The 17,069-nt window shown below is 41.5% G+C and overlaps 1 protein-coding gene and 1 long non-coding RNA gene across 3 annotated transcripts in view; one reads left to right on the forward strand and one right to left on the reverse strand.

The window, feature by feature from the left end:
• The window catches only part of LOC115090341 (ATP-binding cassette sub-family A member 9-like), a 306,577-nt gene that overhangs the window by 252,817 nt on the left and 36,691 nt on the right, over positions 1 to 17,069 (forward strand). For both annotated transcript variants that reach the window (XM_029599290.1, XM_029599291.1), the window contains 2 exons: positions 10,644 to 10,761; positions 13,985 to 14,076. In XM_029599290.1, the coding sequence (XP_029455150.1) occupies positions 10,644 to 10,761; positions 13,985 to 14,076 (210 nt within the window). The remainder of the gene's footprint in view (positions 1 to 10,643; positions 10,762 to 13,984; positions 14,077 to 17,069) is intronic.
• On the reverse strand, positions 44 to 15,373 carry LOC115090342. The gene is made up of 3 exons (XR_003856384.1): positions 15,294 to 15,373; positions 14,957 to 15,035; positions 44 to 597 (listed from the first exon to the last, which is right to left on the reverse strand). It is a non-coding gene; the product is annotated as an uncharacterized LOC115090342 (long non-coding RNA).

Genomic DNA, 17,069 nt, shown 5'->3' on the forward strand with positions numbered 1-17,069 from the left:
TAAGTGGCTCAGAAGTCGATATTCGGCTAGGTTAGCTGGATATCTCATCTCCTCCTTGGATTGCCCCCAAAATACCCATTTTTTATCCAGCTACAATTTAGACGGATAAGTGGCTGAATATGCCACAATTGACATTTAGACGGATGACTCTTGACTTGTCCGTCTAAATGGCTTTGAATATGGACCTCCCCATTTTTATTCCAGGGTTACAACATAAGTTATATGACTGGTGGGCAGTGGTTTAGTAAATACATCAGTTTTATTGTAAAGGACAACAATATATTTTCTCTTTTGAGCAATTGAAAACACAATTTTCTCTCTCACAGAAACATATTTTTTTTTGCATATTTACAAACAAGACATTACATTATTGAATTGTTAACCAATTATCCATCTCTTTTTTCAACAAACTCAATGGCGGAGATATTTGGATACCCAAGAGACAAGGGAATTCTCTGTCTTACTGGTATAAGCTTCCTAATGTTATTTTTTCTTCTTCAGACATTTGCTCTTCTTTGATAGGCTACTGCTCTCGGTCATTTTGATTTTCAATTACTTCAAAACAGGTGGTCTCTTTCTTTGATATTGCCTTTCACGCTGTAATAGATTCAGAATATCAGGATCTTCAGTTTAAGTTGTTACATCATAGTTATATAGTCAATATTCAAGCTCACATGATGGGTATAATTGATTCCCTAGACTGCATCAAGTGTCAGACTGAACACGGCTTTATTGTTACATTCGTTTATGCACTATGTTAAGATTTTTTCTTTCTGCTACATCATATTGAAAATGTTATTCACATGAAACTGCCGTATGAAGGCTCATTTCTAATATTAGGCTCTATGTCATTGGCTCCGAAAATATCAAAAAGTCATATTAAATTTGCTCGTATGGCCTTACTGGTGGCCAGGTTAGGTATCCTTAAACGTTGGATTCAACCTAATCCTCCCTCACATATGTTGTGGTATCAGTACATGGCTGAATGGATGCACTTGGAGAGACTTGATGGGATTTCAGTGAAGAGGAATGTTGCGCAAGATTGTGTGTTAGCTTGGGAGAATTGTTATCCAGCTTCACCTCCATCGATTAAACAGAGTGAATGCTGCGAGGTATACCAGTGCTTGGCGATAAATTATAATGATTCTCTTGTATACTGTTATGCGTAGTTGGGGGTTCTTTTTCCTTCTGCTTGATATGTGATAATGTAATATTCTTGTATTTATAATTGTTAATCTGCTACTGTTAGAGTGCACATGGTATGAATGGTGAATGAATGAACTGTCTTGTGCCTTGTCAGCTGACAATTATATGTATTCTGTTAATTGGAAAAAAGGGGTTGCGTGGATATAGCGAGCATAATAATGCTGATTGTTTCACCCTTTTTGTACGTCTGATTTCATGTTGCATTCCATGTCTATAGTACCTTATTCTAAATAAATACAATAAAAAATACCAGCTCCCGCCATGTCTTTTATATGACTTTTTCACATTGTTTCCTATCAGTGCCCTCTATATCTACTATATCTATCCTGAGCATATCTGTTAGAGTGCTGGTCACCACCACTGCTGTTAGGCTCTTCCAAGTCTTCCCATAATTAATCCAACACACATCTTCCCTCCCATGTCTTACCACAACTTTTGGTAATAATCCACAAGTTGTCTGAAATATTCAGCCTTCCCAAACCTGTTGATATTAGGAATTATAATTAGGGCCTGTATGTGCAGGCCCTAATTATAACCCCAGCTTTTTTGGAAACCTGTTGCAACCATTCTTCTGATATTATTTCTAGTTCATATCTTATCTTTATTTTTCCTAGTATATTTCATGATAATGTAAATCCCACACCTATGTGAAGGACCACATAAATAACTGCATCTTTCAGCAGAATTTTAAGTATTTTGAGCAGAATTTCCCTAGAAATTCACTGTAAAAGTGTCCCATCCACTCGCTCTACCTACTCCCCTGGCCACTTTGCCCCTTCAGGCCCCAACTCCTCCACCTGCCAGTATCTCTCCCCTCCACCTTTAGGCTCAATCCCTTCCACTCTATCACCAGTCCCAGAGTTTGACCCCATTATCAGTACTGCCCCTCACACAAGCTCCCTTTGTCCCTTCCTCTCTCACACACATGCTCCCTTTCTCTAGTACACATACACATACACACCCTCCTACAGGCTCCCTCACTCTTTCGCACACACCCATCCCCTCATACAGGGCCCTCTTTCTTGCATACACACCCACACAAGCTTCCTTTCTCTCTCACACATATATCCTCACTCAGGCTATCTATGTCTCTCTCTCATGCACCCCTTCACACAGCCTCTGTCTCACACATACACAATCCCATCACACAGGCTAGCACCCTTACAAACACACAATCCCTTTTTCATACACACGAGCTCCCAATCTCTCACACACTCATACACACTCCTTCACAATCTCCTCATATAGGCTCCCTCTCTCCCACACATGCTCCCTCTCTCTAATACACATACTCATACCCTCATACAGGCTCCCTCACTCTCTCACACACACACACATACACCCATCCCCTCATACAGGGCCCTCTTTCTTGCATATACACCTAAACAAGCTCCCTTTCTCTCTCACACATACATCCTCACTCAGGCTATCTATGTCTCTCTCTCATGCACCCATTCACACAGGCTCTTTCTCACACATACACAATCCATTCATACAGACTAGCACCCTCACAAACACACGATCCCTTTTTCATACACACGAGCTACAAATCTCTCACACACACATACACACTCCTCATATAGGCTGTCTCTCTCTGGCAACCACACTCAAACATCCCCCTCCCCCGTTCTCTCACCTACCATGCTCTCTCTCTCTCACACACTTGTGTTCACCCCCCCTGCTCTTTCACCCCTCCCCTCTCCTCTCTCACAGCCTCTCCCTGTTCTTTCACCCTTCCATCCCCTCTCTCACACCTCCTCCCCTCCCCCACACGCCCTCCCCTCCCCTCTCCTCTCTCACACCCCTCCCCTCCCCCACACCCTTCTCCCTGTTCTTTCACCCTTCCATCTCCTCTCTCACACTCCCCCCCCCCTCCCCCACACCCCCTCCCCTCTCTCACACCCCCTCCCTTTTCTCACACCCCTCTCCCTTTTCTCACACCCCTCTCCCTCTCCTCTCACACACACACATTCACTCTCACCGGGGCCTTCATCGTCACTGTGAGCGGAGCGCATCCCGCAGCACTTGGGAGCCTTCATCTTCGCTTCAAATGGTGCGCCAGGGCCTTAATCTTTGCACACTCCATTTGCGGCATGCCAGGGTCTCCTCTGCCATTTTCTATGCAGAATTTGGCAATTCTGCACAGGGGGGGAATTCTGTGCAAATTCTGCGCTCTGCAATAGCACAGAATTCCCCCAGGACTAGTATATGGTGCAGCAGTGTGTGGGATGTGTGTATGTATGGGCTAGTGGTACTCTTTCTCCCTTGCACTCTCTATTTTATCCCTGTTTCCTCACCGAGGGGGGTGTACACATGTGCGCACACCCTCCCCTTTGCACTTTCCACATGGTCTCCATCTCCCACTTGCAGTCTCCATTTTGTGTCCTTCCCTGCCCATATTTTATGTATGGGTGGCGACACTTTTTCCTGCTCTATTCACCCTTTTGTGTGGATGAGGTGAGATGGGGCAGGGTGCTGGTGTGGAGTGCAGTAAATGGTGATGTAGATGGGGTGTGTGCACACTTTCCCTGACATACTCTCCACTTGGTAGTCTGAACTTCTTCTCCCTTTGTCTGTGGGAGTGGGGGAAGTGGTGTAGATGAGATGTATGTGATTTAAGGGGGAGGGGTAGGTATGTTGGGGGAGGGGAATTTCTCCCACTCTCCACTTTCTCCTCTCATCTCTGTATGTGATGGTGGGATGTGCCTGTGGGGATGTGTGTGTGGAAAGAAGGGGAGAGCAAGTGGTGAAGGGAAGATATGTGTTTGAATTCGCATTTTGTCCCCTTCCCTCCTCACACTCTCCACTTGGTAGCTGCCTCCTCCCCCATGTGTATGTGTGTGCGTGTGTGTGTGTGTGTATGTGTGCGTGCAGGCACACATGTATGTGTCTAACAAGAGGAGGGAACAGTGGTGTAGGTGTAGTATGCATGTGTGTTCCCCCTTGCACTCTACATATGGTCCCCTTCTCCCCCTCTCAGATTTATCCTCCTCTCCCCATGTGAGTGGGGGTACTTTTTATCCCTCTTCCCATCTGTGGGTGTGGAAGGGTAGGGGAGGGCAGGGAATTGGAGGAGGTGGTAGTGGTGGTACAGAGAATATTAAGTGGAGGTGAGGTGTAGGAAGGCATTTGTACACAGTCTTTCCCTATAGGAGTGCTTTGAAAAGGTTTTCTATGAAGCTATTATTTCTGCACTATGAAATTGCACTGATCAGACTTGTAAAAGCTATGCAAAGGTTCTGAAATTCCAGAATATGCTGAAATGCTAGAAGTATGCCAAAAGTTAAAAATTATATCAAGGGTTAGCCTTAAGTTTTGTTCCTGCCTTCTGGGCTCAGTTTACAAGAAATCACATGATTTACAAGTATTCACACTCATTACCATATATGAGATAAAATTATAATGCCAAACCAGTTAGGAAATGTTATACAGACCATCAAACTAGCTCATTGGTGTGTAAATTAGAGATGGTGATCATTTTTTTAATGTTTTTTTAATCCAAGGACCTTTTTAATCTATTGTATCAACAATGTACTCTGAGATGCTTCTGAATTGCATTGCTGGTAAGGGCACTCTCCTGGGATATCCCATACTTTTATCTAAATAAAGATCTTTCTTTAAGCTGCCAGAGTTAAGTGTTTATAGCCAACAACATCCCCCTTGCACTCTGTACTTTGTAGATCTCTCCTTTCTTCCACCATATGTGAAGGTGGCCAGGGAAAGTCATGTAGATGAGAAGTGTGTGTGGTGGGGGGGCTGATATGTGCGAAAGAGGGGTGGTGGTATATATGGGATATGTTTGTGTTGGGGTGGTGGTTTGTGTGTGTGAGATACATTTGTATAGGGGGAGGTAAGGAGTTGGTGATGTGTGTAGGGGAGGGATAGTGGTGTATATATGCGGGATAGAGGTGTATATGCAGGATATGTTTGTGGGGGTGGTGTGTGTGTTTGTGTAATATGTTTGCAGAGGGTCGGTGTAGAGTGGACATGTGTGGGGATATGGAAAGTGGAGGGTGTGGTGGTGGTGGTAGGGGAGGTAGTAAAGGATATGTATGTGTGGGGGACATGGTAGGGTGTGGGGGATGGTAGTGGATTGCGGGATATGTGTGAGATAATGTATGTAGGAAGGGTGGTAGTATGTGTGTGTGAGGGGGTGGTGGTGGGTGTGTAGGATATGTGTGGGGGTGATGATGTGTGGAGGGGTGGGATATGTGTGTGGGGGTGATGGTTTTGAGTGTGGGGGGAGGGGGAGGGGGATGTGTGGGGAGGGGCTGGTGGTGGAGGGCTACACCTCTACTTCCGCAACAGTATGAAAGGCGCCAACCAAAAGTGACACAGCAAGTTCATCCTAAACTTGGCCTGAGTTTTTGATCAGTCTCCAAACCTAGTAATCATCCTCTCCACTAGGGGAAAGGATTCATTGCTACCTGCAGGAATGGTGCAATTACCAAGGACTGCTAGATGCTCAAGATTGTGGAATCTGGTTACCATTTGCAATTCTCTTGGCTTCATAGGTTACATTATTGCTCAGCTTTCAATCTGGAACCATCTCACTCAGCACAAATCCACCTAAAGGTGAAGTCACTCCTCAAACAGCAGGCAATAAAACCTGTCCTGCCCAATCAATATGGCCAGGGGGTTCTACTCCGGCTATTTTCTTATCCCCAAGAAAACTGGGGAATTGAGACCCATTTTGGATTTAACAAGTCTGAATAAGAACCTTTTAAGGAGAAGTTCAAAATGAACTTTCTTCACACAATTCTATCCTTCATCCAAATGGGGGGGGGGGGGGGGGGAGCGTGAATGTGTGCCCTGGATCTAAAGGATGCCTATGCTCACATACCCATCCATCCCTCCCACTGGCAATACCTACACTTGTCCTTTCACTATCCTGAGCTCCTATTTGATCTGTCAGTGGCACCAAGAGTCCTTACCAAATGCCTAGTTGTGGTAATAGTGTATTCTGGCATCAGGGCATCTGCATATTCCCTTATCTGGATGACTAGCTGCTGACCATGACTTCCCAGGAGGGAGTATTTTCCTCCCTACAGAAGACGATGCAACTCATCCAATCCCTAGGATTCTTAATAAATTTTGAAAAATTGACCCTAGTTCCGTTTCGAAAATCAAGTTCATAGCAGCATGGGTAGACGCACTACAGGAGAGAGCATTTCTCTGGTCAGATCGAGCACATGCTTTCCAATCCATAGCTCATTGGCTGGTGAACACAGATCATACAACAACCAGAGGAATACTAGTAGTGTTAGGTCATATGGCAGCAGCAGTTCATGTGGTATCACTAACAAGCCTCCACTTAGGACTCCTGCAATAGGGCCTCTGCTCCCAATGAGATCAGCTAGCTCAGCCCTTAAGAACTTTAGTGAATGTCTCACAAGAAATGAAGCAAGAACTTCACTGGTGGTTAGAACCTTGCATAGGGTTGGGGCATCACTTCAGCTACTCTTCATCAAGTAACATTAGCGACAGACACCTCTACCAAGGGATGGGGAACCCATATGGGTCACTTCTGACTCCAGGTTCTTGGTCATTAGCAGAAAGGCAGTTCCATATCAACATTCTAGAACTGTGAGCAATCAGATATGTCTCCCTGTTCCATTTGCAAGTCCCCAGAGGCAGGCAGAGCTCCGGCGTCTCAATGCATGGCTGAGATGATAGGGATTCAGTTTTGTAAGGAACTGACAACCTTTTAGGAAAGGGGGAGACTTTTCTGAAAGGACAGGTTCTATCTTAACCAGAGTGGAACCAGGCTGCTGGTGCTAACTTTAAAAAAAAAGAGATAGAGTAGCTTTTAAACTACAACAAGGGGGAAAGTCGACTGTCACTCAGCAGTGCATGGTTCAGAGGAAGGTATCTTTGAAGGATACTAATGAAACAGGAGAGTTAGGGCATCATAACAGAGCAGTTCCAATAAAAGCAAAAGTAGTCCATGTGCCTATAAATAAAGAATAACTTGAGCTAAAGGATTCCAAATTATCCCTATCAACTGAAAAGCAGGTTGTTAATACAAACAAAAAACGTACTTTGAAATGTCTGTATGCCAGTGCCAAAAGTCTAAGAAGTAAGATGGGAGAGTTAGAGTGTATAGCAGTGAATGATGATATAGATATCTCAGAGACCTGTTGGAAGGAGGATAAACAATGGGATAGTGCTTTATCAGGGTACAAATTATATTGCAATGAGAGGGAGGATCAACTTGGTGGGAGTGTGGCACTTTATGTCCAGGAAGGCATAGAGTCCAACAGGATAATGATCGTACAAGAGTCTAAACCCATAGTAGAATCTATATGGTTAGAAATCCCATGTTTGTTGGGTAAGAGTATAGTGATAGGAGTATACTACCATCCACCTGGCCAAAATGATGAGATGGACAATGAAATGCTAAGAGAAATCAGGGAAGCTAACCAACTTGGCAGTGCAGTAATAATGGGAGATTGACTGGGTAAATGTAACATCAGGACATGCTAGAGACAAAGTTCCTGGATGGAACAAATGTCTGCTTAATGGAGTAATTACTTCAGGAACTGATGAGAGAGGGAGCTATTTTAGATCTAATTCTTAGTGGAACGCAGGATTTGGTGAGAGAGGTAACTGTGTTGGGGCCACTTGGCATTAGTGATCATAACTTGATCAAACTTGAACTAATGACTGGAAAGGGGACAATATATAAATCTACAGCTCTAACATTAAATTTTCAAAAGGGAAACTTTGATAAAATGAAGAAAATAGTTAGAAAAAAACTGAAAGATGCAGCTGCAAAGGTTAAAAGTGTACAACAGGCGTGGACATTGTTTAAAAATACCATCTTAGATTCATAGTCCAGATGCATTCCTTGCATTAAGAAAGATGGAAGGAAAGCAAAACAATTACAGACATGGTTAAAAGGTAAGGTGAAAGAGGCTTTTTTAGCCAAAAAAAAATCCTTCAAAAATTGGAAGAAGGATCCATCTGAAGAAAATAAGAAGAAGCATAAGCATTGTCAAGTTAAGTGTAAAACATTGATAAGACAAGCTAATAGAGAATTTCAAATGAAGTTGGCTGTGAGGGGAAAAAACTCATAATTAAAAAACTTTTTAAATATATCTGAAGCAGGAAACCTGTGATTGAGTCAGTTGGACCATTATATGACTGAGGGTTTAAAGGGGCTCTTAGGGAAGATAAGGCCAGGCCATTGCAGAAAGACTAAATGAATTCTTTGCTTCTGTTTTTACTAATGAGGATGTTGGGGAGATACTAGTTCTGGAGATGGTTTTCAAGGATGATGAGTCAGATGAACTGAACCTGGAAAATGCAGTAGGCCAGATTGACAGCCTAAAGAGTAGAAAATCACCTGGACCGGATGGTATGCACCCCAGGGTTCTGAAGAAACTAAAAAATGAAATTTCAGATCTATTAGTTAAAATGTGTAACTTATCATTAAAATCATCCATTGTAACTAAAGACTGGAGGGTGGCCAGGGGCTCCAGGGGTGATCCGGGAAACTACAGACCAGTAAGCCTGACAGTACTGGGAAAAATAGTGGAAGCTATTCTAAAGATCAAAATCAGAGTGCATATAGACAGGCATGGTTTAATAGAACACAGTCAGCATGGCTTTATCCAAAGAAAGTCTGGCGTAACAAATCTGCTTTATTTTTTTGAAGGGGTTAATAACATGTGGATAAAGGTGAACCAGTAGATGTAGTGTATTTGGATTTTCAGAAGGTGTTTGACAAAATCCCTCATGAGAGGCTTCTAATAAAACCAAAAAGTCATGGGATAGGAGGCAATGTCCTTTTGTGGATTACAAACTGGTTAAAAGACAGGAAACAGAGAATAGGATTAAATGGTCAATTTTCTCAGTGGATAAGGGTAAACAGTGATCTGTACTTGGACCGGTGCTTTTCAATTTATTTATAAATGATCTGAAAGAAATACGACGAGTGAGGAAATCAAATTTGCAGATGATACAAAATTATTCAGAATAGTTAAATCACAAGCGGATTGTGATAAATTGCAGGAGGGTCTTGCAAAACTGGAAGATTGGGCATCCAAATGGCAGATGAAATGTAATATGGATAAGTGCAAGGTGATGCATATAGGGAAAAATAACCCATGCTGTAGTTACATGATGTTAGGTTCCATATTAGGAGCTATCACCCAGGAAAAAAATCTAGGCGTCATAGTGGATAATACTTTGAAATCGTGGGCTCAGTCTGCTGCAGCAGTCAAAAAAGCAAACAGAATGTTAGGAATTATTAGGAAGGGAATGGTGAATAAAATGGAAAATGTCATAATGTCTCTGTATCACTCTATGCAGGGCCGGTGCAAGGGTAGTGGGCACCCTAGATGTCCCTTGCGCTGCCGCCCCCCCCCCCCCCCGGTTATGCCCCTTCCCCGGTTGCGTCCCCATACCTGTTTCGGTACTGACTGTGTGCTTCTCAGGGTGCCGAGCCGTAGGGGGCGCCGAAGGGCAGCCACGTGGTGCCACAAGTGGGGTCTAGCCCACTCGCAGCAAAGACAAATAGAAACGGTTGGCGCCAAAACAGGTAGGGAGGGGTGGGGCGCAATACTGTGTGCTTCTCAGTGCCGCAAATGCACTGCTTGCAGCTCTGAGAAGCACACAGTCTCTATTTCTGTTTGCCACGAGTGGGATAGACCCCGCTTGCGGCACCACGTGGCTGCTCTTCAGCGTCCCCTATGGCTCGGTGCCCTAAGCTACCGTCGAAGTTCGCCTAATGGACGCACCGGCCCTGACTCCATGGTGAAACCACACCTTGAGTACTGTGTATAATTCTAGTTGCTGCATCTCAAAAAAGATATAGTTGCACTGGAGAAGGTACAGAGAAGGGCAACCAAAATGATAAAGGGGATGGAATGGCTTCTTTATGAGGAAAGGCTAAAGAGGTTAGAGCTGTTCAGCTTGGAGAAGAGATGCCTGAGAGGGGATATGATAAAGGTCTATAAAAGCATGAAAGGTCTAGAAGGAGTAAATGTGAATCAGGTATTTACTATGTCGGATAATAGAAGGACTAGAGGGCACTCCATGAATTTAGCAAGTAGCACATTTAAAACAATTCAGGGAAAATTATTTTTCATTCAACGCATAATTTAGCTCTGGAATTTTTTGCCAGAGGATGCAGTTAGGGCAGTTAGTGTAGCTGGGTTTAAAAAAGGTTTGGATAAGTTCTTGGAGAAGTCCATTAACTGCTATTAATCAAGTTGATGTAGAGAATAGCCACTACTATTACTGGCATCAGTAGCATGGAATCTACTTATTGTTTGGTACGTGTAACCTGGATTGGCCACTTTTGGAAACAGGATGCTGGTCTTGATGGTCCCTTGCTCTTACCCAGAATTGCAACTTTTTATGTTCTAATGTAACCAGACATACTGCTTTTTCATTCTTTTTTAATTTCTTTCATTTTCTTGCTTTCTCAGAAACCAATAATTCTAGCAAGCAGCCTACGCAAAGAATACAAGGACATGAAGGCAAGTTCTATTTTCAAAAAAAAGAAGAAAGCAGCCACCAAAAATATCTCTTTCTGTGTCAAAAAAGGTTAGTATCAATAAGCATAGTCACGTTAATTGCTTCCTGATCTTTATTTTGTCTACCTGCTTTTATATTTTCTCTTTTGTAAAATTGCCTATTGCTAATGTTAGCTGAAAACTGGATTTACAGGGGTGAGCAATTAAAAAAATAACAAGCTAAAACAAGAAAAAGAATCATGAATAAATTAGATGCATGCTGTCCATCATGACACTGACATCTGAGGTTCCAGTTGGCAGTCCAAGAGGAGATGTTGCCTACATGTTCAGATGAATCATAAAGCATGTTTTCAAAATTATGTATGACATACTAAACATCAACATATGTATTATTGCATCCATCAATTCAATAAGTAACATGTTACTTTTTGAATCAAGTGAAATAATAACTCCTCCTATATAATGCACTAACAGACTTCCCATGAATTCTTCCCAGCACACCTCCAATAATAATCAAGTGTAATGAAGTGAAATCACAATGCAAACTTCCTCGTTCTCATCCTTAAAGAACAAGTAATGTTAATGCAAAACTGGCTTCCACAAATTCCTGGCCTTATCTGGGGTGCCCTTTATATTAGCAGCTAACACCCCCATCTGTATCATCTCACCAACTGCAACTTACCATTCTTTCACTGCCAGGGATAAATTATTCTTCCAATTTGCTACAACCAACTAATATCATTATTTAAATTAAACTGGCCAGTCTTTCCCTTGGATCAAAAAAGGAAAGTATAAGAATATATAGATACTTGGAGCTTCCAGTAAAGTAACTCCAGGTGTAGAGTCAATGCAGCCTTTTACTTTTCTGCAGAATTCTGAGAAAACTGGACAAGAGTATATAATGTGGGTTAACTGGCCTCTGCCATCACATTCCTTCCAACATACATCCAAGAGAGTGTTATCAGTTGCATCAGCATTGCCCATGTCTTATGTAAGCCCTCATAAGGATTCAATACTACTGCTCAGTTATAAAAGGAAAAAGTATAAAAGGCAAATTACATGTAAAACATTAAGATGGGTTAAAAGAGAATTTGAAAAGAAGCTGACTGTAGAAACAAAAACTCATAATAAAAGCATTTTTAAAATATATTCAAAGCAGGAAGTCTGTGAGGGAATTTGTTGGATTGTTAGATGATCAAGGGATTAAAGGGGCACTTAGGAAAAATAAGACATCGCAGAAAGACTAAATGAAGAGGATGTTGGGGGAGATAACTGAGCTGGAAGCTGTATTCAATGATGATGATTTCCTTCTGCTGGAAGATGTAATAAGACAACTAAAGAGTAACATCCCAAAGTTCTGAAAGAACTCAAAAATGAAATTGCAGATCTATTACTAGTAATTTGTAACCTCTCATTAAAGTTGTCCATTTAAACCAAAGATTGGAGAGTGGCCAAAGTAACCCCAATCTTTAAAAAGGGCTCCAGGGCTGATCCAGGAAACTATAGACTGGTGAGTCGGACTTCAGTGCTGAGAAAAATTGAAGAAACTATTCTAAAGAAGAAAATCTCAGAACATATAGAAAGACATATTTTAATGGGACATAGCCAGCATGGATTTACACAAGGGAAATCTTACCTCACCAATCTGCTACATTTTTTTTTAAGGGGGTTAATAAACATGTGAATGGATAATGGTGAACCAGTGGATGTAGTATATTAGGTTTTTCAGAAGGCATTTGACAAAGTGCCCCATGAGAGACTCCTGAGAAAAGTACAAAGTCACAGAATAGGAGGATCTCTGCTTCAATGGCAGGGGAAAAGGGGAATTGGATTTAGACAACAACAAACAAGGACCCCAACTTTTACATTCTGCAGAAGTGATGAGCATGTGGGTATCCAGCACAGTAAGCTGAATGTGCTCCTAAACAACACTGTTTTTAGAATCCATGTGTCCTCTTTAAACAGAGAGAGAATACTGCAATAATTTAATCGGTACAGCTCACTCAGGTCTGGCTGACTGATTCTTATAGATTCCCAAATATTTAATCTTCCTGTCACTCCACTTTAGTAGACTCCCAATTTACTCTTACAATACTCTCAAATTCAACTATTATTTCTTATTTGTTGACATTTATTTTATAACCAGAGAGGGATCCAAATTCACTCTGTTTTCTAGCAGCAAGGGTAATAAGCCTTCTAAGTTTGAAACACATCAATATGTCATCTGCTTACAGAAAGAATTTTGTTTCACCCCGCTCGCTGTAATTCCCTTAATTTGAAGGTTTTCTTAATATGAGTTGCCAGGAGTTCTGTCACACATGTAAATAGAAAGGGAAAGAGGGTGCAACCTTATTTGGCTTCCCTCTCAAGATGAGAAAATTCCAAAGAGACCCCATTTATTTGGACCTCTACCCTTGGACATAACCCGATATCTGATATTATCTCCCATGCCAAACTCTTGCAATGCCATCTCCATAAACCCCCACTTTACCCTGTCAAATGCCTTCTAAGTATCAAGGGTAATTAAGGTCTAATGTTCGGGTCCCTTTCTGAACCCACGTATTACATCTAGTGTCCTCATCAAGTTAACCCAGTCTACTTCCCAACGTGACCTACGCTGGACAGAGTTCCATGGACGTGTTTCCACCATAGGTGGAGCTAATAATTAAAATAAAAGGGGAGCTTAAAACCTGCCCCACGTCACATGGCAAGCTTCCTAAACTCCAATGTTCAGTCATAATAAATGAGTACATAAAGATCTAAAACTCCCTTGCTCCTCCATCATCTTCATCCCCTTACAATCCACCTTCTTTCTTTCCTTCCTCTGAAAAAAAAAAAAAAGGGGGGGAGTTGGAAGTGCATCAATCCGCCTTCCAAACATTACTGCTCTTCCTCCTCCTAAGAACCCCTGCAGTAGTAGATTTTGTAACAATGCCAGCCCCTTTTTTGGAAGAGCGTCTCCTTTCCTATAGCTTACTGCCATGCTCTGAAGATGGCTTATCCAAGCAATCTCTCCCCTATTTATTCAACAAAAACTCTTGCCTGCCAATAGGATAGGCTATTCTTCCATGTTCCAACAAGATGAGATGGTTTTGCTCGCCTGGTTCCTTTCCAGACTCCAGCCATCCAGACTAGCTGTTTGTACCTGCTTCCACCCCTTGCACATTCTGATTGTGAAGAATAAACACATGCTAGTACTATTGTTATAGTTTTTGGATTCGTTTATATGCCTTATCAAAATGTTGATGCTGTAAGAAAGAACATTCTCTAAGGTAACTGTTTGTTTGTTTTAGGGGAGGTATTTGGATTATTAGGACCCAATGGAGCTGGTAAATCTACATCCGTATATATGCTGACTGGAGATACGATGCCAACTGCAGGTCAGGTAGGTACCTTCATCCAAGAAAAGCACAGGCAATGTAACAGGGTGTAGATGCCTCAGTGAATTGGCAGAGAAGAACATCTTTCACCTGAGGTCACAGTCCATACTTGGCCCGAACCATCACTGACCCAAAGCCATCTGAAAGTCATTCAGCTGATTCTGAGTGGGCAGTCACAGTACAGCTCCCAGTACACAAGTGCTCTTCCAGTTAAAAGCACCAGCATGAAACACACTAAATGGCATTTTGACATGGGAGCCTTTACAAGTCATACTGTCTCATCACAAAGTGGTTTTACGTATATTACCCAAGAAGCCAAGGAGAAATGTTTGCAGATCTCTGCCTGTAGTACAAGAGTTTTGTGGAAGCCCTTGGAACCCAATCCTGCCCATGCAGCACTTATCAAGAGCACTTAATTCACTAGAAAAAAAAAATAATTAGTAAAAGGTTTTAGACTGCTAACTTCCCTTTTCGCAAGATTTTATATACCACCAAACATTATTAGAAAAATAATAAGTAATTCAATCAAATGGGATTATTGTACCATTTAGAAAGAACTACATAATTTTCAGGTTAACAGACAACTGACATTTACCATTGGCTGACACTTATGAAACCGCAGAACAGAAAAAAAAAAAGCAAAAAAAGCAGGAAGTAAAACATCATGGATATGGGAAAATTGTCATGCAAAATGAAGGAAAGTGTAACACATTGCATGCCTGGCATTGAAGAATGCCATACATCCCTCATTAATAATCTACATTAAACCAGCACAGTAAACTGATCATAAATACCACAAATATCCATGGCTTGGCACCAGTTCCCCGAAATGAGGTTTCAGTTTGGTTTTTTTGTGGTGAAAACCTTTTGTTGATCTTGGCTGACCTGAAAATAATGAATGATGAAAATTCTTCCCGCAGCTTTCTGATGACTTCCTTTCCTCTACTTTCCCTTCCAAAGATTTCTTTGGAAAGAGAGGTAAAAAAAAAAAAAAGAGTAACAAAGCTCTGGAAAGAAACAACAGGATGCCAAACTTTCATTCATTTTTTTTTCTTTTAAGCATTTGCAGAGACATGGGTGCTGTTTTAGTCCCAACTGCCCCATCTACATGTATGTTCAGGTGACATCATCCTTAGCTCAGGCTATGCAGACCTAAGGAAGGGAGGTAACACCCGAAAGTTAGTCACAAACAAGCTAGGTTAATCCAATAAAAAGATCTCACCTGCAAATTGTTTTCCTGGCTTTTGTTTATACAGATTTATGTCAGGGCTCCTGGCTGGAGCTTAGGCAGGCGTGGAATGGGGACCCCTGTTTGGAGTGATCACAGCTGGGACACTGTTATCTAAGAGGAATGCAAAACAAATCCAAGGGCATTTGCCAGTGCAGACACAGCAAGTCCATAAGGCAAAAGCAAAGTCAGAGAGTACCTTTGCAAAGGAGGCAAATCCATAAAGCCCAGCGCTTGAGAATGCTCTTCTCCTTCAGCTCCGGCAAGAAGTGGATTATCCTTATTTCCAGAAAAGGGTCAATCAACATATTTTTCTAGTAGATATTTGGGCTGCTTGGCTGATTGTTTTCCACATTAGTTGGAGGTTTTGGACCTGACTTGTTAAAGTTGAGATAAAGAGTTTCTCAGGGCCATTAGTAGTAGTGGTTTTTTGTTGGTTGTTTTCCGTATTGCCTTAATTGTTCTATGTGTTCAGGTACATTTTATGACACCATGATTTTATTTTATGGATTACTATTATATTTATTGCTAAGGGCAAGGTCAGATTAGTGGAAATGTCTGAAATAGGCAAGCAAAGCTCAGGACAGACAAAAGGTCCAAAGCCAGGAAGTCCAAACAAAGCATGGCAGAAGGAGAGACAAGGCACAATCAAGAACAGGGAACTCAGGAGACAGGCAAGTTCCGACTGAATGTCAGGTGGAGAGACCCATGCAGGACTTGGAAACAGAACTATTTTTCTCTTTTTAAACCAGCAAGGAGCACAGATAGGGGAAGGCCTGAAGTGCTTGAAAAAGGGGTCCAGTTGAACCAGTGCTGAAGCAGGAGACAAGACTAAGCAGAAACAGATCGTAGACACATAGAACCAGCCAAGTAACAGGGCAGAATATGAATGCAGATATATAGAAGCTGAAAAGCATTCAGCATTATATGGCAGGTACCTCACTCAGTGGAGCAGTACAGGTCCAACCAGGGCTGCATCTTTACTTGAATGGGCTAGCAGAGATATACCAAATTGCTTTACTTAAGGTGTTGTGATATAAATCCCTTCCCATTATTCAAGTATTGATGGGTGGGGTATTTCTTTTTTTTTTTTTTTTTACTGTCATTAGTGGATCATAAAAAAAAGATGATCCGTAGAATCACAAAACCACAGATCATAATACCCAGGTTATACAAGGATATTCTCGCTATCTTGAATCTCAGTTTGTTTTCCCATATCTAGTACTGGGTTTTTATTAAAGTGAGTATCAGGATTAATGAGAGAGAAATTTATTTAATTATCAATTTTTTAAATTGCATTTCCATCCTCTCTGAGGTTGTCCAAAGCTATATATAAGATCATACATAATAAAAACACAAATAATAATGTATACCTCCCAACAACCATCAAAAAGAAAGTGAAATACAAATCTGATGTTAGGGCCCCTAGCTTGACTGAAGTAAAGACTCTATAAAGCTGTATAGAAATTTATGATCAAAAGAAATGACTGTTCACAGCTAATCAAGAGGCAGATAATACTTCAAGTATAATAATATGGGATAAATGTTATATTTTCCTTATAGTCAGGATTCTTCTGTTGATTACTCATTTACTGCATTCAAATTCAATTGTATCTTTTATAATAGAATGATTAAATTTAACTACTTGAATTTTACTGTACCATTGCTAGTTGTGGCATTCTCTTATAACTTGACAACATACTGTAATAAACGCATAAGCACGTTGATATGTTTTAAGACCAGGGCCAGACTGGTAGCTCAGTATTTGAT

This window comes from Rhinatrema bivittatum, chromosome 4 (assembly GCF_901001135.1).
Source record: "Rhinatrema bivittatum chromosome 4, aRhiBiv1.1, whole genome shotgun sequence".
Classification (NCBI taxonomy): Eukaryota; Metazoa; Chordata; class Amphibia; order Gymnophiona; family Rhinatrematidae; genus Rhinatrema; species Rhinatrema bivittatum.